Genomic DNA, 22,754 nt, shown 5'->3' with positions numbered 1-22,754 from the left:
TGCAGCATTCACTAGAACAGATCTGTACAATGTAAGACCTATCGATCATCTACAGCCTTGAAAGCAATTTCTTTGGTCTTCTGGTGCTCACAGTGCACACCATTTGGCCTGCAGCATGTGCCTCCCTGCCAGATGGGCAACCAATCTGTATACCTTCCACCCGGGCAGTAAGCCAGTCCTAATGTGCCTACCTCCTGCCTGGAAGTTACGTGTGTGCTGTTTGGCCAGCACCAACTGGGAATACAGTATTGCTTCTGAGCATTGGGTTGGCTAAAAAATAGCATGTGCTTCCCAGGAAAATATTTTTTGAGAAGAGTCAGTGGCAAAAGGGTGTGGATGGTGCTACCACTGTACCCTTTCTTAGTTCTTTATGTTGGCAAGAGAAATGGGAAAGGCAGAAGAGACATTTCCCTAGAAAGGGCACTCTCAGTTGTGGAGAAGAAGAATTTCAGGTCATGAGGAGCACAATGAATGGTTGCAAGAGAGAAAGGCTTGGTACAGAAACAAGGAATGAGATGGCAGGGGAAGGATGACCCACTGTTGACACACTGGACTTGGGAAAGGGCTTCACACATTTGAGACAGAAGGTAGTCACATCGTGCTTGCTATGCCCAGGAGTATAACACAGACAGAGTTTGATCCAGGCAGCTATTAAACTTTCTCTCTCCAGGTAAAGGAATTGCAACTCTCTAAAATCCACTCTGGTTTACTACCATTATGTTCTTCAGAGTAATCTTCACAAAATAAAAAAGGGGAAGAAGTCCTCTCATACTATTTTGGATGATTTAGTCAAGATAGGTAACATCTCTATTACCTGCAGAAGGTCTTTATATATTCTTGATTGAATCTGATGAAGCCAGCGCACTGTTGGAAGGATTTGGGACCCAGACCTTTAACTTCCTTGAGCTGTTCTCGGTTTATAAATGGTCCATTCTTCTCTCGCCATTCAATTATATTTTTAGCCCTGTTAGCATTCAGTCCTGCAATGTGTCTAAGAGAAAAGTTTACAGAATACATTTATCATCATTGAACAGCCATTAATACACATGCTGTTACAAGGATACATGTTACCGTTGAAAATCTAGTTTACAAAACTTAAAACCAGCTAAGAAATCTGCAAATAGACTCCCAGACCAAAGGCATCCTCTGAAAAAGCGTCCCTTCTCTTAGTTCTATGGAAGGAATCCACTCAAGTCAACAAATCTTGGTACAGCAATACGGTTCTGCGCATACCTAACTAGTAAGGCAGAGACCTGTAATTTATGATCTGTTGGCTATTTCTGTAATGCCAGTTCAATTTGTCATGTCTTATGGCCTGCCCCCAGCTGCCCTCTTCAGGAAACGACGTGGGAGGAGGGTTCAGGGCAGATAAATTGTTCCTGTGAGAACAGCCCCCTCTCAGCTATTCTCTTCCATCGGTACCGCAACACCTTGCCCCAACACGGAGGACTGACGTCTGCTGTCCAGAAGGAGAGTGGCTGGGAGCAGCTTGCCTTCCTCACACAATTTAACAGATCCACACAGCTTGTTCCTTTTCTCTCGGCTGCTTTTGAGATAAAAGAGCAGCTGGGAACAGGCTGCATGAGTTGTTCTAAGGGCAACTAGGATCTGGCAAAGAACTTACCTGTGAAGTGCAACTGCAGTTAGCCAAGTTCCTTCAGGAAGCAGTGGGTTTGCTCCACGTTTTCTGTATGTACATTTGAGTACAACTTTCTGTGTATGGAATATGTTAATCACAGAAAGAGTGAAAAGAGCCGTGGTGGGCAGTTACTCCTGGCACTACAGAAGGAAATGTCATCTGGCTTTATATAGCAGATGCCATTGCTTTAAGTTAATGGCAGCAGAGACTTGTTTGTGGAATGGCACAGACTGATTCTAGAAAAACACCACCAGCAAACCTGGCAAGAATAGTCAAAAATCATGAGGGGAAAAAAAAAAAAAAAAAATCTTTCTATTATTCTCATCCTCAAGCAAAAGTTAAAAAAAGAATCAAAAGGTGGTGAAACCTCAGAATTAAATTGGAGACACCTTTGACCACAGATACTTAGCCAACATGGTTACCACCTCTAGCCATGACTGGACAGTGTCACTCCACATTCACAGGTTTGTGGAGACACACCAGCACCTCAGCCTGGTGCCCTTTGCTGAACTGCACAATACAGCTGTACCCTTCAGAAGGCTGACAGTGCTCACCCACTGCATTTGCTCAGGTTGGCTTTTATTCATGGAATGAAAGCTGGCCAGCCTCATCTACCAATAGATACTGCTTGCTTTCTTGCTAATAGCTGATCTAAATCTGAAAGAAGGTAAGACAGAAGGTAAATTAGGATTCAGGCTAAGGATTGGATGCACAGAACAAGAACGTGGAAGAGAAAGTGGAAAACCAAAAAGAACAGAGCCTCTTCCAAAATATGGAAAGATGTTTTTGAGAATGATTATAAGTAGCTAAATAACAATAACAATCAAAGATAGAGCTAGCAAGAACACGTTTTTTCTAACTTTGATACTTAATATAATTGTCACTACCAAGATTATAGACATTCTTTTTCTTCCCCTCCTACTACAGAGGATGACAGTAACACTTTTGCTCTCCTGAGAGGTTGTTCAGCTAAATGATTCTGAATTCTACAGACAGAATTACCTTTTAATTTCTAACCAAGAGAAATAAAATCCAGAATGTTTTCCAAGTAAATATGGCATAATTACTTAAAAAAAAAAGTCAGTAAAAAGGGATAAATTTTTCTGAAGTTTCTCCTTAAATCTTTCCTTTTCTCCTTTCCTCACCCAACTTTTACAACCTGTTCCACTTAGCAGTACCTATAAAAATACCTTCTAAGAGACAGAAAGTACATTTGAAAAATCCCTTTCTCAGTGTAAAAATACAAATTATGTCATTTTTTTTCTAAAATTGCAGTGTTGGCTCAAAATTTTTGAATATCTGTTTTCCTCCGAAGAACAGTTTTACCCTGGAGAATCACACATACCCTTAAAAACTGACTCTTAATCATTCAGTGAAATACCGTCTTAATATGTCACTTTCATGTAATTGGAAGTTTAACACAAGAGCCATTTGCTCCAGCTGAGCTTGAGTCAGATGGCAGACTAAACAGAGACTCTGTGATCCAGAGCCATGTAATTACTGGAATAGGAAAATGTTTGACTCACCTTAATAGTATTTCTGAGCAGATGTTAATATCAACTCCGACGAAGCTGACACACTCTTCAACCACACTGTCCAGAGTTGCTTTGAGCAAAGTCTGTGATACATCATGCTGAGAAATAAAAATGGAGATATCAGGTTACTGAAATATTGAAGCGTACATAAATAAAAACTGCAAACAATACTAACTTTAATAAAAAGGTTGCTGGAATTTATCAATAGCTTATGTGAGGGTACCAGTTCAAAACATAAACTGTAGACCGTATTTTAAAAAGGTCTCCAGTATCTCTTTGCAACATCTTTGTCTCATTCTAGGGATTTGTATCATGACACTCTTCACATTACCGTATTTTTTTTTGTTTGTTTAATAACTATTTCCCTGCATCATGTAAAAACAAAACTCTACTAAACACATAATGATTACTCAAAAGGAGTAATGCTTTTGTTCATCCACTACGTCTTGCCTTTATTTACCTATAATACCAGTTTATTAAAAACAAGACAGTATTTTAAAACTAAGGTATTTAGAAGAAAGATCACTAATACTGTACTTTCACACCTGCACACACAAACGTGTGCAAAATTGTCCTATTTATAAGCATCACACTACAGTACAGTTATTATTTACTAACAGAACAAGCCAGGTATTGTATGAGGGTGGGCAAGACATAAGGTACATATCAGCCTCGCAGCAACAAAATGTTTCAGATTTTGAACAGATATCTCTGGGAAGATTGGCAGGCCCTTGACCGAAGCACCATGAATGGAAATTCTTCCAGTTTTTCCATTATTTTCACAGTGTTTCCCGTTTCCACCCCAACAAAAGAAAAATCGGTCACACTTGTCAAAGATAAAAGTTCTTAAGCTCTAAGATTTCTTTTCCTCCACAAAGTAGGCACACTTCAGTCTATAACTGCTAGTTCCCCACACAAGCCCATTGGTGCTTAGAAGTCTGACCTAGAGGGAGAAGCCTCTCTAAATGCAGGAGCTAATTCAATCACTGTGTTGGCTTAGCTTCAGGGCTCTTATACATCACTCACGTAAATCTGGGTCGATCTGTTGTGGTTTCATGATGCATTCGTTTAGGACATCAAGCTGGATCCAAGCCAGGACACCAAACACTTCATCCACTAGTTTGTTTTACGTTTTAAACCATTCAGATCTTTTAAAGATTTCACAGTTAAATTTAACATGCCAACAGCATCAATCCCAATCTGCTAATATTGGTAGTTCATCAAGTAGTGGTTAATAATTGAAGCAATCGTAAAACTTACGGCAATGTATTTCATAGCCCCCTCATTTCAGGTAATGGTAATGTGACGTATTTTCATGATGTCGTACATAATAAAGTTAGTTACAAACAGGGAGCACAAATTTCGCCAATATTACTCCTCCTATATGAAGTTTGCATGCAAAAAGCCATGGACATGCATAAGTACTGGCATTTGCACACAGTCTTGGCCTCACAACCACGAAGCTTACTTGCACACTTTGCAGATCGAATGTCAGTTTCTACTTACTAATGTGTTGCTACTAAAACATACTGGGTTCTTTTCGGAATAATATAAATATAATATAAAGAGATATAAGTGCAAAATGACACCCTAAAAAGAAGTCTTATGTTCCTATTTTTCTAACTTACTGAAGATGCAGCTTCTCTTAGTCAGGGTGTATGCTATATATTCCCTCCTCCTGTCATCAGCTGGGTACTAGAGCTAGAGGCTTCCAGCTCACATGCACGCTCGTGCATTTATATAACACACTGTAAGAACCAGAATAAAACTGTTCAGAAACAACACTCACATTTTCTTTTCTTTGCCAAGTACAGCTGCCAAATACTGGGCTAGATTTTCCACGATGAACAACAAATTAAAAATTTAATAAGATAAAGATACTAATTTAACTTTTTTTTTTTTGTGATGGAGGAAGGCAAAAGCACAAAAAAAAATGCAGAGGACTCAAAATTTCCTTCTGATTTTATGAAAGACTACTGACTCAAAGCTACGTGGAAGTTGATTATAATATAGTTTCACAAATTACATTAACAAGTTCCATTAACTGTAAAGGTCCTTGGTCACTTCTAAACAAATCTTGGTCTAAACCAGCTACTCAGAATATAAAGTAGAGTCTGCAGCAGAGAGTAGGGTAGACTGCTGTTTCCCTAGGTTTCAGGCTCATTCATTAAGATGATGATCATTCTTCCAAAGGAATATCATGCAGTTACGCAATTCAAAACAGAGACATTCATCACTGTCTCCACAATGCCTTACAGCACAGGGTGTAGCAAACCAGGTAATCCATAGATCTGGCCTAATCTTTCTAAGTAGTTCTTTGGAAGAGACTTGATTCAGCCGAAGCTTTATTTCCAGTCTGCTGAAAGTGAACCTAGACAGCAATTCGGCCAACTATACTCCCTTGAAAACAAGGAAAGGATATACCACAATCAAAAGCTAAGCATCCTGAAATACCTCTGCTAGTGGAAGACCGACCAGTGCTTACAGGTTCTCAGTTCCAAATGTGAAGTTGGCATTATCTGAAGATTTAAGCTTGTGGACACAATAGTTTGTGTAAAATTCGTGTGACAGACTATACACAATTTGGAAAAACTATAATATTCAACTGCCTATTCCTTTTGCCAGGAAAACGAGAAGTTCTCGGGTGTCTCAAAGATGATTTGCATCTTTCAACTTTGTTGCTGCTTGACAGTCACCATTAAAAAACCAAAACAATATCTGCACAAGTTGTTCTTTATCACTCCAACACATAACAGTCGTAACACTTGGAATGGACGTGACAGCATGTATGTGAAGGTATCAATTAAGAAAAAGTGAATGGACAGATGTAATAGAACAGGATAAGCATGAGACAGCATGGCTAAAACAACCCCTAGGCTACTAATACCTCACAGAAGTAAGATATATTCAGCTAGCAAATGATGTTAAGTTGCAAACACTAGGAAAACTTTCCCGATGGCAAACCTGCCTCCCAAGATGCAGCTACTGACCATCACAGCTTCCTTTTGCTATGATGAAGAAATTTCCACGTCCCTCTTTACATTTATAAAAACCACAGAGAAATGTTATGAATTTAGTTTCTAAAAGGAGTTAATTAAAAACATTATTAACCCAATACCATTGTCAAGACTTCCTACTGCTAACAGATCACACTTCAGAAAGGTTTAAAGTGTGGTGCATTTTCCAGTCTTCCCACAATTTCACTCATTTTGTCAAATGTCAGAGGTTAGATGACATTATATGTTTCTATGTACTATTTATACGTACTGGGGTGGTATCAGATTATTCAGACGCTACAAGAAGCGCACACACCCCACGCTACTTACTCGCTGCAACAGGTCTGTAAAGACAAGAATCCCTCTCAGCTGTTGCATTAAGCGCATCAGAATAAAACCTGCACAAATAAAGCCCAAGTCCCATATGCAAGGCTACTTTCAAAGTGTGCTTATGCAGAACTGTATGCTGCACAGCCTCCAACAACCCCTCCACACACTAGTGTGGCAGATCATTGCTTCAGCTGATCCCCTGCAAATCCTTCTAAATAAAACATTTTCATATTAACGTTTACTCTGAATGCACCTCTATGCATGAGGGTGTCCCTGCTAAAACTGAAGTATTGTCTTTATTTTTTTTAATCAGAAAAAATTCTATTTATTAACTGTCTTCATCTGTGGAACAAATACCACAACTGCCCTTACAACTCCCCTTACAAACCCAGGAGAAACAAGCACCCTCAGCCAGCTGAACCATTCGTACCAGGAGCTTCCTCAGAGTCAAGCACACATGGTGCCCCGGTAGCTATGTTGAACAAATAGGAGCATGTCCTTTGGGGTGATTTTTCAAACATCATCTTGAATTTACCACCCAAATAAAATACTAAAGGTTTTATTAAAATGATACTCAGAGATGACTACCATTAAAATATTCACTCCTAGAATAGTGGATCCGGAGTAGAAGACTTCATTTTTATGACGATCTCTAAGCAATAAAAAGGATTTATATGCCAAATTTATGGAAACTTACGCCAGCAGAAACAAGGGATTTGCCACAAACTGCAGGATGTTCACATTGCAAGTCTGCGAACTTTTTCATCTTCACTCTCCAGAAAACAAAGCCACCTTGCTTCACAGATAGCATTAGGAAGTACTTAGCCATCTGTGTGATTTGAGATTTTTTTGTGGGGAGGACTATAAAATTAATCTGCCCTTAGAAATATCAGGCACTGTAACTGTATTTTAGTATTTGTTTTCTAAGGAATTATCAAGTGAGCCAGGGAACAAGATACATAAAATTATATTACTTGATCAATTGAAACTGCTATAGTAAATAATGTAGTTGACCAATTAATTAAATTTGAACATTACATTTTTATAACATTTTTATAAAGAGAATCCCAAATTTCCCAAATTTAATTTATATCCACGAACCTGGAAGAAAACCAAGGGCTGCTATTTTGATTTCTGGTCATGATTACCGCTTAAATTAGTTTGTGGCAAATTTGTTAAAAGTACCAGAAAAATAATATTATATTGCATATTTTAAAACCACCATTCTGCAAACCCATGCTAAAAAAAAAATAAAATAATGAATTTCATGTACCTTCATTAAAAACAGCACAGAATGTTTAACACTAAAGAACAGTGTTTAAGAACACCTGTCCATTATGCACATGATATTTTTTTCCTATTATTATATCCCCCAATACTCCAGCTATCTTTTCTTTTTATGTGGTATGAAGCAGAGACCAGTGGATCAGTAGATTGACTATCTGCCTGATCAAACACATTGAACACTAGATTACTAGTGCCAGACTAGATCAACCCTAACTGGCAGCTTTTACATGGAAATAAGTTACAACTCTAAGCTCTTTACCTTCGGAAATCCAAAAAAAACCCCTACAAATACTAAAACAATACACATAACTATAATACATTTGGATCCTTTTCCTGATCCCCTATAAAAATCAGAAAATACGATATGATTGCGTATCTCAAAGATAAATTCAAACAGCTTAAAATTCTACTGCAACACACAGCAACTTTAAATACTTATTATTTTACATTTACAAACATTAGTAGATATCAACACGACCAGCCCATGCATCGTTATTACTTTACAATGCCCAAGAGCCAAGCAAGGCACCTTCCAACGCAGCTGAACAAGAATTATCTGTACCTCGCAGAGCCTAAAAACATAGCGCAGACATGACAGAACGATGCCGGTCGCAAAGAAGTGAAGAGAGGAAGAGTTCTCAAGTCTGGGCAGCGACCTGCAGGTTCTTGACCCAGGCTCGGCATTACAGTATTATAACAAGATCAACATTCATGCTAAATAAGACTGAGCTGTATGTCAGACAAGCTTTTTTTGCTTTTGATCAAGTTCTACCTCACTTGTCCTTTGAATTCTAAAGTCAACCTTCAATAAAGCAAACACAATTTAATTTTTTCTACCTTTAAGTCCTGAAACACTTCTAACGCCTCGTAAAACATTAGTTTGTTGGTACCTACTGTTAACTTCTATATCCATGAATTTTAATATTGGCATGTGAGACTAGCCTATATGCCTCTTGAAAAAAATACTTTTTTTCTTTAAAAAGTAGTATAACAGTGCAAACTAAATGACATTTACTGAGTAAGAAATTAGGTGGGACAACACATCCTGCACAAAGTTCAAAACTATATTATTTTACAGAGATTCAATTCATGGAAACATACTTTAAAATTTAAAAAACGGAAAAAAACATTCTCTACTAGCGCTGTGGCTTACATACAATCAGCTGCATTTCAAATGCCTGTGAAACCACAAAAGCAAAATGCATTCAGGACAGGCCCATAAGTACAGCAGAACTAATGTAACACAAATAGTCTAATGAGAAGTACCTTTAATGTGCAGAATTAGAAAAAAAAAATTAAAAACGCACCTTACATGTCAGGTGGAAACGTTGGAAAGTTCAGACAGGGGGTTTTAATCTCCAGTGTCCTCTGGAAAATCCCTTTCAGTTAGATTCTAACAAAATAAGCTTATTGCTCTGATGTTTGATAAAAGGACCTAACTTCAAGAACTTCTTTTGAAGATTGTTTGTAGTTTCTCCAAATGTTATATTGTTACAGGATATATATTGTTATCCTATGTACTTAACTCTGACCCATTTCTTGTTTTCAAAAATCCAAATTCTGTTTATTTTAACAGCATATTACTATTACTGAAATATCCCAAGGAGAGAAGTGGATTTATATTTTCAAAGAAAATGCTGAAACAAAAACAAAGTCTCTCAGCTCTGACATTAAAAAGAGAAACCAAAAATGCACCCTTCGTCATGTAAATGCTTCAAGTTACTTGCAAGTTGCTGGAATTCATCTTATATTTACTTGTGCCTGTGTCCTAACAGAAGCAGTAATACTGCTAAGCCTGTTACACAAATTCAAACCCATTGCTAATGTGTCTGATTTCTAAAGCTAACTTCTTTGACATAAGCAAGCTAGCAGAAAATGACATATATCCAAAAACACCTTCCTCTTTCCAGAGCAGGTATCAGTTTTCTCCAAAGCATGTTGTTATGCGACTGCGGGGCAGCAATCTGAACTGCGGTTATAACCAACTGCATAACTCCTGGAGATTTCTGTGGGACGATTTCTTTTTCCAATAAGTAGCAAAGGTGATTGCCCAAACTGCTGAGTGAAAAATCTACTTTTCAATTTCAGTCCAAAACTGTATTTTGGGGCTGTTAAAGCTGTACAAGTATAGGGGATACTCTGCAAGACTACAAAAAGATAAAGCAAGGATCATCAGGAGTAGAGTTCCATACATCATATGGCTGAAAGCCAACAAATTCAGTTGGGGATTTTCCTGAAAAGTGCTGAAGGATAAGAGGAAAAGAAAAGATTACGCTGATACAGGGAGAAGGAATAGTACATTTCTAATGGGACAAGACAGAAGTCATGAAGCCCAGGTGAGTCCGGTCATCTGTGGGAATTCTGTTTAGTCTGAAGTCACTGACCATCCACCCCCCTGCAGCAGGTGGGTGAGGAACAGCAGCTCCTGGGTATCAAGTTCTGACTCAGAGTAAGGGAAGCCTCCAGGAGATGTGAGGACCTTAGTAAAAGTCTATATAAATACACATGCTTCTTCCAGCTCCACTGAACTTGGGGTTCCTCTCACTCATCTCGAATGAGGAACATGGTACTTTCAATATTATTAAAAAATACAACAAAAATGCAAATTTATTTAAGGGCATTTTCTAGAAAGGAAATATTTGCACAGTTGATACATATTTTATCGTATCCTAGATGTCTAATATAAGCAACTTCTCATGCTCACTGGCTTTCTCAAAGATTATATACTAACATACTTAGCAACTGCCACACCAGGTGACTCATATCAGCAAGGCACTGAGAATATATTTAATACAGCGACATATCCATTCTCCCATTAGAAAAGAATGTATATGCCAAACAACGACATTCAGTAGCTTTTTAATCCCACACTAACAGAATCAGTCATGATAAAATTAAGAAGGATATTTTTTTTTTTTTTTTTTACTTATTTAATGTGGCAACACCTCCTGAAATACTTGCTGAAAAAGTTTTAGGTAATTTGACTTTCCTCACCCTTCCAGGCTCCCTCTCTCCCTTTTTTAATTTTTTTTTTTTTTTGAGCGAACCAGTTCAAATTGAATATGCTTAAAGAACACTTTCAAATCCTGATCAGTTGCCTCCCTCTCTTCTATTTGGCATCAGGCACTCCTTCTCCCTTGATCCCCGACCTCTTCCACTACACAGCTAAAGGCAAAAATAAGCTAGAAGTGAAACAGAATGCAAGACACTGTCCTGCAGAAGACACAGCCAAACTCAAATAAAGCAAGCTTATTTTCTCTGCTTACTAAAAAGCATGCAATTCAGTTTGATTGACATATGGCAACTCAAAAAAGTCACCCGGGGTACTGTTTATTGAATGACCCATGGAAGACTGAAAGCTAACAGAAAACCAGAAAATGTGAAAGAAAAGAAGTTTGTTCAGTATCAGCGTTTATGGATTCGGCAGGCAGAGTACATAAGCATGCATTGTGTCATTCATATCTTTGATAACCAAAACCAATTTCAGCACCACTCATACATATAACATCAAGTTATATTTAAAGCAAAAGCATAAATAATTAATTAGTAAAAAAAGTCTCTGATGTACTAAGTGTGTGCCTTTTTAAAAATCTGCTCTGCACTAAGTTTAACAAAATTTGCATTGAAATGTATATTTAAGTATTTTTCCTATTACGTATATAGCACAAGCAAAATGTTTGCACATTGGAGGCTGAAAAGTTGACAGGACTGAATAATAAGTTATTTGCACTAACTTGTCAGCACTAAAAAAATTAAGTTCTCAATGAAAATTTTTACAAGCGAACAAAAACATCAACATTTCTCTCATTCTCAAAAGCAAGGAACATTTCAAAACCACCATCACGATTGACAGTATATGATTGTTAGTACTAAAGTTATTAGCATAATAGAAAAAGTGAGAAATCAAAATAAACTAGTAAAGCTAGTAGAATGGTATACACAAGAATAGTACACGTACTACCCTGCACATGGAAATAGCAATTGAATACTCTTGCAATATACATATTTTTTAAATCAATAAGATCTCAGTAGGTAGGAGGGAAAAGCACAAATCAAAGAGCACTTATTTTCCCAGTATCCCTGACAGATGCTGTGATTTGTGGCCTCATAACCTAACTCTTACTTTTATTCAAGGTCTGGAAATTCCTTCAAAAGGTTTCTTTAAAACATTACAAAAAATATGGTGTTTAAATTATTTGTAAACGTATGAATAAATAATTCTGTAGTGCAACAAATAAAAATTGCTTGCAACAAGTTTTATTAGGTATTGTCTAGTGGAAAATTTGTAAATAATCATTGGATTACTATTACTGACTTACAAAGCTTACAGGTTACTTACAAAGTCAGAGCTTTTAACTATTGCATACATGAATATATTAATTGCAAACATGTAATCTGATCACAGATTACAACAGATTACAGCATCATTCATTTTAAAGCTTGACCTCTATTTCCTTTGCAAAATCTTTTCTTTTTTTTTTAATAACAGATCTAAAGCTTAACCAAAACAAGTTTTAGGCAAGCTTAGAAAATCATAAATAAATAAAATAAGAAAGTATATGAAAATTTAAGATATAATTGTTTAGAAACTCCTAAACCCCACCCTTTTAAAATCAGATATCTTTATCAATTTCAATTATAAAAGCATTTAGTCCAAAAAGCAACTGTGCTGCCTCAGTTTTACTAAAGTTTAAGGTAGAGGAAACGGAGTTCTCTATCTGTACAAACGTTTGCAACTGCAAGCTGGTGTATCATTGAGCGAGAAGGGAATTAAAACCACCTCTGACTTTGCAGCACTTATGTCTGCCTCCCACCATTTGCAGAAGTACACCCTTACTTTACAAAGTGAAGAGCTATACAGAATAAAGGTCTGCTCCATTGAAATCACTGGCTGATGTCCCACTACATTAATTAAGGACAGAATTCCAATAGAAGTTTTATCTCTCCTTCGTAGGACTCTGAGTTAAGAGAGGAGGTACCAGATGGATCAATCAAGTGATTAGATGGGCTCATTCAATGTGTGTCTGCTTTGGAAAATTATTACTTATGCTACAAGAATCCAGAATTTTTAAATAGGAAAAAAAAATCTTTACTATTTTATGTTCCTTCCTGTAAAGGATTTGTATTTTAAGAATGCCAAAAGACAACTGTTCTTCTAAATAACCTACGTTAAGGCATCAGTTTTTGACTTTTCTGCACACAAGGCAGAAGTTGCTCTGATCAGAAATTAGACAACTGGGACAACTTATATCAGCTACGGCAAAGCTTCATCTTCTGGAATACACAAAGCTTGGGGAGAAAGCTCAAGTGCAAAACTTGTGGCGAGGTCAGCAGCACGTGGCTGGCTATGCTGATGCAAGGAGCAGAAGTAACCCAAATAATGGTGAGATGAGGAAGATAGCTATGCCTGGCAAGCCATCATCACTAACTCTGGCCCAAGCAACTTCTACCCTCTCATGCAAAAGAAGGATAGATGGACAGCTAATGCCATTCTCAGCCTGCAAACACATCTCAGAGTGAGATACAACTGAGGATGCAGGTCTCAGCCACACAAAGTTTTGGTGTGCACCACCTGAGGTTCAAAGGCAATTCTTGCATCCAAAGGCAATCCCGCAAATACACACTTCAAAGCTTACTCAACTGGAGCAAAGACCTATCAAAGTTTACTGGTAGGTCACTTCAATATTGAGCATATGCTCACCTTAATTAAAAAGAGAACATAGTGGGAGACTGAAACTTTTCAGTAACTACAGTAGATAGTTTAGTAGACTTGGAATAATAATAAGCTTTTCATGTGATTGTAAAAACTCAGAAAAGTTCAAGGAAGAAAAAATATGAATCTCCATCAGAGAAGAAGTTTCAGAAAACCACTCTTTTTTAGTTTTTAAAAATACAGGCAGTCAAGAATGTGAAGAGTTCTATGATTTGTGCCTCACTGTCATTAGCAATGAAAAAAGCTGAATTGACTCTAATTCAGTCTTCTTTAGGACATGAGATCATTTCAACTGGGGGCTTGTAAACCGAATTGAAGATTTTGAGTATGAAAGGTAAAATCCAGAGTAATTAAAATTATTTTAAGTTACCAGTAATTGAACACAACCTTTTAAACAGATTTAGATTTGGTTTTTTGGGTATTAAGTGACCTGAAAAGACATACCAAATAGCTGCTGTATACAAGAATGCACATGGTATTTTTCCAATTACTCATCCTGCAACTAAGAGCAAACTAGCCACTGAACCTCGGTCTCTAGCTACCAATTATTGATTCCTCAGATCCTGCTCCTAAGAGTCTAGGAAATCTGCACGTTAGAGTAGTGCATTCTCAAAAACTCAAAGTGCATTCTCAAAAATTCAAGTCCCTCCATAAAACATTAAAAGTACTCTGAACTTCTTCCAAACTCGCAGTGGCAGAACATGCATAGCTGGTAGCGCAGAGATACAAAGTGGTGGCTTTTGGTTTTGGTGTAGTTACTCAGGCTACTTTGACCTGTAGGTGACAGAACTTCTGGGAGGTATTTTCTTACAGTAACAGTTCTGGTTTTCCTAGGATATTGTGAAACTGGAATAGCAATAACCTCCCCTGCCACAGCCACGCATGCACAAACATTGCAAAACCTTTAAACTTCACACTACCGAGATGTAAGTACCTGAAAATAGTCCTAGTTTTACAGATGACAAATCAAAACCACAAGAACTTGGTAATTTCTCTTAAACCAAAGTAGTAATAAATGAAAAAGAAAGGACCACAATTCTCCATTTCCTGTCTGCAACCTGAGCATCATTACCCAGAAACAAACAGCACACATTTTGCTTCTCCAATATTTTATAGTGTTGATGCACTGATCCAGGGTCAGCTTACAAATGTTTTCATATCTTTGTTTTCAGTTATCCCATGCATCAGTGGGAAAAAATTAAAACATAGCTCTAACTGCCCTTCACTTTAGAAGCTAATAACCACTTCTCATTAAGCAATTGTCTTAGTTATCACAGCTGGAATTAAAAAAGTGCTGTAACTGAATCCCTTATATCCTGTTCCAGAGGAAACGCTCATATGCCCAGTTCAGTGATAAAAACTAAACTGCTCTCTTACATAAGCTATTTTCAAACAGGACTCAAGATTTAGAAGCAACTAGGCTACCCCCACAGACTAACAGATTTAAGGTCTGGACAAGAAGTTGGAAAACAAAACTATTTAATACCATAGATGTAATCAAATCCTAGAAGCGGGAAAAAATGTCTCCAAAAGCTGATCCCAAGTTTTTCTGCTGCTACTTAACTGCTAGCAACATCAACTAGACCACCTTAGATGCACAGCCAAATAGGAAGAATGGCTCCAAAATTGTTTCAGTTAAATATATTCCTAAGATACTGACTTTGTGAAACAGGTATGTAGAAAACTTAAAAATAGTTTGTACTTTTTTTTTGTCTTTTTTTGGTGTGGTTTTTTTTTTCCCTTTCAAGTTAGATGAGATTTATGAGGGGTAGATTTTATTATTGCATGTATGCTTCTAAAAGAGAACTGAAGACATGGTTTTGATGGATGGACCACTCGGTGGATAAGGAATTGGCTGGATGGTCACTCTCAAAAGAGTTGTGGTCAACGGTTCAATGTCCACGTGGAGGCCATTGACGAGTGGTGTTCCTCAGGGGTCAGTACTGGGGCCAGTGCTATTTAACAGCTTTGTTGGAGACATGGACAGTGGGATTGAGTGCACCGTCAGCAAGTTTGCAGATGACACCAAGTTGTGTGGAGTTGTGGACACGCTGGAGGGAAGGGATGCCATCCAGAGGGACCTTGCCAGGCTGGAGAGATGGGCCTGTGAGAACCTCATGAAGTTCAACAAGGCCAAGTGCAGGTCCTGCACATGGGTCGGGGCAATCCCAAGCACAAATACAGGCTGGGCAGAGAGTGGATTGAGAGCAGCCCTGAGGAAAAGGGCTTGGGAGCTCTGGTGGATGAGAAGCTCGACATGAGCCGGCAATGTGCACTGGCAGCCCAGAAAGCAAATCGTATCCTGGGCTGTATCAAAAGCAGTGTGGCCAGCAGGTCGAGGGAAGTGATTCTGCCCCTCTACTCAGCTCTCGTGAGACCCCAGCTAGAATACTGCATTCAGCTCTGGAGTCCCCAACACAAGAATGACATGGAGCTACTGGAACGAGTCCAGAGGAGGGCCGCGAAGATGATCCGAGGGCTGGAGCACCTCTGCTATGAAGACAGGCTGAGAGAGTTGGGGCTGTTCAGCCTGGAGAAGAGAAGGCTCCGGGGTGATCTTATAGCAGCCTTCCAGTACCTAAAGGGGGCCTACAGGAAAGCTGGAAAGGGACTTTTTACAAGGGCATGTAGTGATAGGACAAGGGGCAATGGATTTAAACTGAAAGAGGGGAGATTTAGATCAGATATAAGGAAGAAATTTTTTACATTGAGGGCGGTGAGGCACTGGCACAGGTTGTCCAGAGAAGTTGTGGATGCCCCAACCCTGGAAGTGTTCAAGGCCAGGTTGGATGAGGCTTTGGGCAACCTGGTGTAGTGGAGGATTTCTCTGCCCATGGCAGGGGGCTTGGAACTAGATGATTTTTAAGGTCCCTTCCAACCCTAACCATTCTATGATTTTATGAAATTTAACATCCAAATGGTTCAAGTCATATGCATACCAATGACGTCTAGGTACAAGGTATGGAAACCTTGTTCAAAGTATATTAAAATACAGCTAGTTTGGAAAAATGAGAAGAGAGCGTTGTATGTAAGACTACATTATGCCACATAACATGAAACAAATAATTAGTTTCTCGTGAAAATGTTTCTCAAAGGAATACAAAACACTCCTAGCCACATCAGCCGTTTTGAAATTTACACTTGGAACAAACAAGAATCTACAACTGATAATGTTCTTCATGATGGCTTATGCACAGATATCTTCTTTAAGTACTTTGTCTTCTCTGTCATTTGATTCTAGTGCCTCAGAAAAGAAATGGATATCTCGAGATTTAGATTTCTCAGCAGAGTTTAATTTCCCCCTCTTTCTCTTCCCATCTGCACGTGCTGCACCTCATTGCACTAAAAGATGCATTTTCTCAATCTGAAATTCTGTTTGCAAGTCTTAGCCACTGAAAGAGTTCTCCTGGAGAGCTGCAGCACTAGAACATCTCCAATAGCTACTAACCCTGAAGAAGCAAAAATTCTGCAAACAGATTGCTATGTAAAAATTACATTATCACACAACAGTCTGAAATTTTAAGCAACAAAATTCCTTTGTCACATATAAGAGTGTTCTAACAGAGTTCAGTTCCAGCTTGCCGTCTCTTCAGATATCAGGAATGTAAATCCACACTGGCATTTTCAGAAGACTATTGCACTTGCCCAGAATTCCTTCTCATTTCCAACTGATTCAAAAGTTTCATAAAACATGCATATCTTTAAATCATTTGTACATTGATCTCTTTGTTATTTGCCTCAGTTATGTACCTCGCATTTTACAACTGGAAGAAAAAAGGCAAAAAAAAATTCACAGAAAAAAAGTCAATTTGAAAGATATCTCTAAAATTCAGGATGCAGACACTCAAAGAGACAGAAGCCTTAGCACACTTCTGCTCACAGCCCTGAAAAACTAAACCCACAACACATTAAGATATGCCAATTACTTGGGACACTGGCTTTTCAGAAAAGATTACAGAAGAAGCATAGAGGCTTACTAAACAGAACTGGGAAATTATATGGTACCTAGTAATAGCAACATAGGATCAGATCTCAGGATGTGATAAAACAGAAAGGCAGTCTAATGGCGTGTACACTGAGGGAAGGAATGCTAGGAAACTAAAGGGCATGGACATACTATTTTGCACACGCTTCAGGCAAAAATCTGTACCATTACCCTTCGTACTCACACTTACAAGTGTTTTCAGCAAAATACCTAGGTTGTTCAACAGTGTTACTCAGAGTGAAGTACTTCTTAACCATGACCTTCTGGTAAGTAAGGAAAAACTAAGGCAAAACCAGATTTACTTGAGATATCCCTAACACATTCATTCACCATAACGTACATACATAACATTCATCGATATGGCTTTAGTACACCATTGTAGAGAGAAGCAGTTGCAGAGACAGAAGACAGCAGGCAACCCTGCCAACTTACGCTTTCAGAGAAGACAAGACAGAGTGTGTTCAGGAATGTTGCTTTAGAACAGTCTTGATTAGGAGTAAAAGCAGTGTTTCAGATTAGGAATAAATGGGACTTGTCACTGATACAAACCTCTTCCACTGAAGAGGCAGAAATTTAGGAGGACATAATGGAAAAAATATTTCCTTAGCTTCCTCCTTCCAGTTCATTAATATACAGTTGCATCCATCAGCCAAATTAAAATAAAATGAAGGACAACTACACAGCAGGAATAAAGGCTGGGGGGGGAAAATATCCAAACAGATGGAGAGGGTTTTAATACTTACAAAGAACACTCAGATTATCAAACCACCTACTTTGAGGTTTTGTGATGCTTAAATTTATGCTCATCTTAAGAAAGCAAACAGGTATGAGAATCTTGATTCACAGCAGCTTTTCTATGCAAGCCGAGGAAGCCAAATTGAAATAAAATATAACTTAAAATAGTGAATTAGAGAGAAAAGAACAGTATAAGAATGCTTAATTCTTCTGCCCAGATAAATGTGACAGAAAAAGTCCAGACTCACCACAGAATTTTCGTTTTACTCTGTAGTAATAATAATATACAGTACTTACATCATTGCAAAGAAGTATTACACTTGTTTTACAAAACAAGTGAGTTTGAAGACCCTAAACGTATGCTTACCTGGTTGAAATGAATATTTTTCTTTAAAGTTTTATCTTGCAATTCAAGATTTCTGTGACAGCAAATCATTCTCATGTTTCAGTCGTTAATTTATTGATAAACATTCTGTCTTGACAGATCCTTCTTTAAGAAAAGGACACTATATGAAATGACCACACATTATTGAAAATTTACCACAGAATGCTAATAAAGGAATACTAGGAAAAGTTATCATTAAATATGTAATAAAATAATAAAAAAACTTAGCAATTTTAAATGTTTAGTCCTATTGCTGGGAGAGTTGTAAGAAAAATCCAACCTGTTTTACTCTGCACAGGAAAGTGTGAAGCATCAGCACATTGATAAGTCTCTCCTGCTCTCTGTGTTCTCCTACCCATTTTTAAATGAAGAACATTAATTTGCAGTCAATAACACATGAAAAGAACGTTTTCCTATACAAAACAACATGGAAGACAGCATTTCAAAATGGTAACCACCTTCCACCACATCCAAGAGGACAGTAGCCATTTACCCATTTCCCTTGTACTTTCAAGTGCAGTTCAAGGTCCCGGTGCTGCCCTCTGCATTTTGCACAGTTTGGGTCAAACTTCACAACACCTCAACCTTCCTTTGAAACACGGCCATGTCTGGTCTAAGAATGATATCTGCTTGCCCTTAGGGCTTCACAGAGTTAACGGGCAAAATCCTGGCTCCATTTAAAGTCAGTGGGCAGTCTGCCATTTAATTCAATTGGTCTAGTATTTCACAGTGAGCTTAAGGGTATACCGAAAAGCTTGTACCCACGTATCCTGTCTTTGCTTGGAGGAACAGTGGTGGCATGTATTAGTTTTTAACAGTAACATCTGAGTGGCAACTAGGACACTTTCGCTTCTACTTTGAAAGCTCACTTGAAGCTCACAAGCATTCTTTCAAAATTAGAGGACAGAACTGTAAACAATTGTTCATTAACATAAAATTTATCTTCTGGTTGATACTCAAAAAATTAATTTTAAAGTTTAGAAACTACAGAATGAGCATCTGAGAAAACACTTTCACTTAGACTAGATTATTTTAAAGAAAAGGATCAAGCAAATCATATTTTATTTCACAGCAAGAACACACATGGCTTTTAATACTAACCAAAATGTGGTGTACCAGTGCCGTGCCACTAACAACATAAGACATTTGCAGAGACAGCATAAGCACGACATATTTTACATTACCATCTCAGCATCCTAAACAAACTACAGTGGCATGGGGTTGGATGAGTATATCCATTTGTGTATCACTATGGGCAGGTTAAAATCTGTAGAGGAGCTTTTCCTAAAAGTAATTAGCCAGCTAAGAGAATAGCTGATCAGAAATTCTATGGTATGCAGAAAGTTTTTTTAATCAATTAGCAGCTCAACAATTACTCGCCTCCTTATAAAATAAGATTCAAATGCTCCCTCATACAAATTTACTCTTACAGGACTGTATAGTTAACCTGTGGAAAAATGCAAACATTTCCTGTGTTTTACTTCACACACTCGAGTAAAACAACAGTAGACATGAGTGATGGATGCCAGGATGCTTGGCTCTCTACCTTTTTCACTTCTCTAATGTAAATAGTAATCTGTTGCAAGGTAAAAAATACTCCTCTTCCTCTTAGCTAATGTATATGGATACTTTCATATCCTTATTTAGAAGCTTGGCAAGACATATGGAGGGTAACTAATTTTGCATAACGTCTCCCTTTCCCATTTTCAACATTCTGACATAATATTAAAGTCCAACTCCGTAAAGACAAGGGCAGAATGATTATGTTATGCACTGCTTTCTCAGTTCTTGACTAGAAATTAAATCAGTATATTGTTCAGAAGATTTGTTAATACCATAAACTTGCCCTCACGCCCAAAACTTCAAAAATAAACAGTCACTTTTATCTTAAGACAGACACTGTAGTACTTTTAGAGTCATTAAAAACATTTTCCACTTATTCTCATCATGTAAAATGAAAATATATTCCATCACTCAAATTATGGAAACGCAACCTAGCACAACCTGCTAGCCCAGGAGAGGGAGAAAGAAGGAGAAAGCCAATTAACTCAATTACTGACAGAAAAGATATCAAGATGAGTACCTATGAGGTCAGGTTCAAAAACACATTAGAAGCACCATTGTTAACCAAAAAAAAAAGGAAAAGAAAAACAAAAAAGAAAAAAGCTCGCACTCCCTGTGCTGAGTAGCACTATTAAATTCAGATGCAGGGTTGTGTTTAGGTTGGACAGGCCCCAACAGTAGAACAAAGTCAGTCTGTCTTAGTACCATAACCAAATTCTACAAGTTAACAGCTTTTCATGAAAAGCTGCCATTTCAAAATGTCAATCAAACCTGAATATAAGTGGGAACTCCTGCAGAAATAACCAGCTGCAGGTTTGAAAAACATTTTTCACTGAAAGTGGAAACACAAAAGATGTTTGAATGAGATCTCTTTTCATTCCTGTAACAGTAGACGGTCATTTTCACAACATCAAGGACAAAAACATAAGACAAAATTGCAAATAACATCTTGAAAGAACCATTTGCAGGGGTGATGAATGATTCAAGTTACAAATGACAGAATTATTGGCAAATGGAAACTCATTAATATGAAAAAGCTTCTCTTATAAGATTGCAGTTTGTCTCCACTTTTTCTTATTGCATCTGAATGATTAGGTTGTACATATTAATTTCAATCCATGTTTAATATTCACGTTCTCACCTTGAGGCAGCAGCTTGCACCAAGATCATCCAACTTGCAATAAAAGTAGTACGCCTTTATGGGTTTTTGGGTGTTTATTAAATAGAAGAAACAGTCTCAGTTAATCAAAATGCAGATTCTAATAGAACAAAGTTTAAATTTAAAGTCTACCCTCCGAAAGAACTTGAGTTTTCTTACTCAGTTCTGTACATCCAAACGTAAGTCATGTTACTCAGTAAACCAAGGGGAAAATATTATTTATACAAGCAAACACTCTAATGGAAAAGCAGCTTATCAATATCACTTTGGCCACATTCTTTCTAAAGAATGTAGCAGGAACAAAGCTATTTTTTCTATTCTCTGAAAAAACGCGTACAATCTCTGAAAATGAAATTGCTACCCAAATATTGGCTTCATCAATTTCTTATTCAACAACCAGACTGATGTAGTACATTCAATTCATACATTCAGTGCCATGAAACAAATTTAGCCAACAGGGAGGCTTACTGAAGCATTATACCAGTATTTAAAAGATTTTGCAGCCCTCTCCACTCCCCGAAAGGTAACCCTGTACTGTAGCATCAACATTCATTATGCAGTTTTCTTATTATAAAGAAGTAATGAAAAATAGAATAAATTGCGCAGTAGATGAACACCTCAGCATGTCTCAAAGTCTAGAGCATTAACGCAGATATACTGCCTTATACACATTTACCTCCTTCCCAGCATGACTATCATCAACTACGATCATCATGCGAATGGGGTAACATTAACTCTTTTGAGCGACATCACCTTTTTCTTAAGTTACGTTTTTCACCAAAGTGAAAACTCATTTATGAGTTACAGAAAATTCAAATTAGAATGAGATGAAGCAACAGTTACACTAAATATAATTGAGCATATTTAAGACTTAGCAGTTTGAAGAGTCGTCAAAGTTGGAAAATAACAGATACGATTCTTCAGCAGAGTTCGCTGAAAACTAAGATGCTTACACAACATAAAACTCAAACAACTCATCACTACAGCCTCACTGTACTCAGATATCAGTTACATCATCCAATTTCACACTGTAGCACTGTTTTCTAGAGTACACATTAATTTCTGATATCCAAAATCTCAACCTTCATACTATATCAAGCTGCATTTTTCCAGCTGCAGGCTGCAGCACCTTAACAAAGTTACCTAAGATTTTCTACTTACACTCAAACTTCACTTCAGTAGAATCGCAGCAGAAGTTTACCAGTAGTGCTCTCAACAAGACAACAAAAATATAGCGAGATTTTTTCATCACTAGTTCTTGTTCTTATCACTTTTTATCATCAGCACTTGTTTTTAAGTAAGCTGGAGTATATATAGTCTACTCTGAGGTTCTGGGGATGAATAATTAGCCGTATGCAGAAATACTTGAAGTAAGATCAAGTTGACCATAAAATATTGTACCAAGCTATTTAAAAACTGAGATAGAA

At 37.6% G+C, this 22,754-nt stretch overlaps 1 protein-coding gene across 1 annotated transcript in view; it reads right to left on the bottom strand.

Moving 5' to 3' along the window:
* The window catches only part of SRBD1 (S1 RNA binding domain 1), a 125,130-nt gene that overhangs the window by 16,974 nt on the left and 85,402 nt on the right, over positions 1-22,754 (bottom strand). Inside the window, 2 exon segments of the mRNA XM_086628727.1 lie at positions 815-991; positions 3,166-3,272. Of these exon segments, the coding sequence (XP_086484853.1) occupies positions 815-991; positions 3,166-3,272 (284 nt within the window).

Source organism: Tauraco erythrolophus, chromosome 2 (assembly GCF_009769465.1).
Source record: "Tauraco erythrolophus isolate bTauEry1 chromosome 2, bTauEry1.pri, whole genome shotgun sequence".
NCBI lineage: Eukaryota > Metazoa > Chordata > Aves > Musophagiformes > Musophagidae > Tauraco > Tauraco erythrolophus.
The sequence above is the reverse complement of the archived record's forward strand: the minus strand, read 5'-3'. Positions and strand labels throughout refer to the sequence as shown.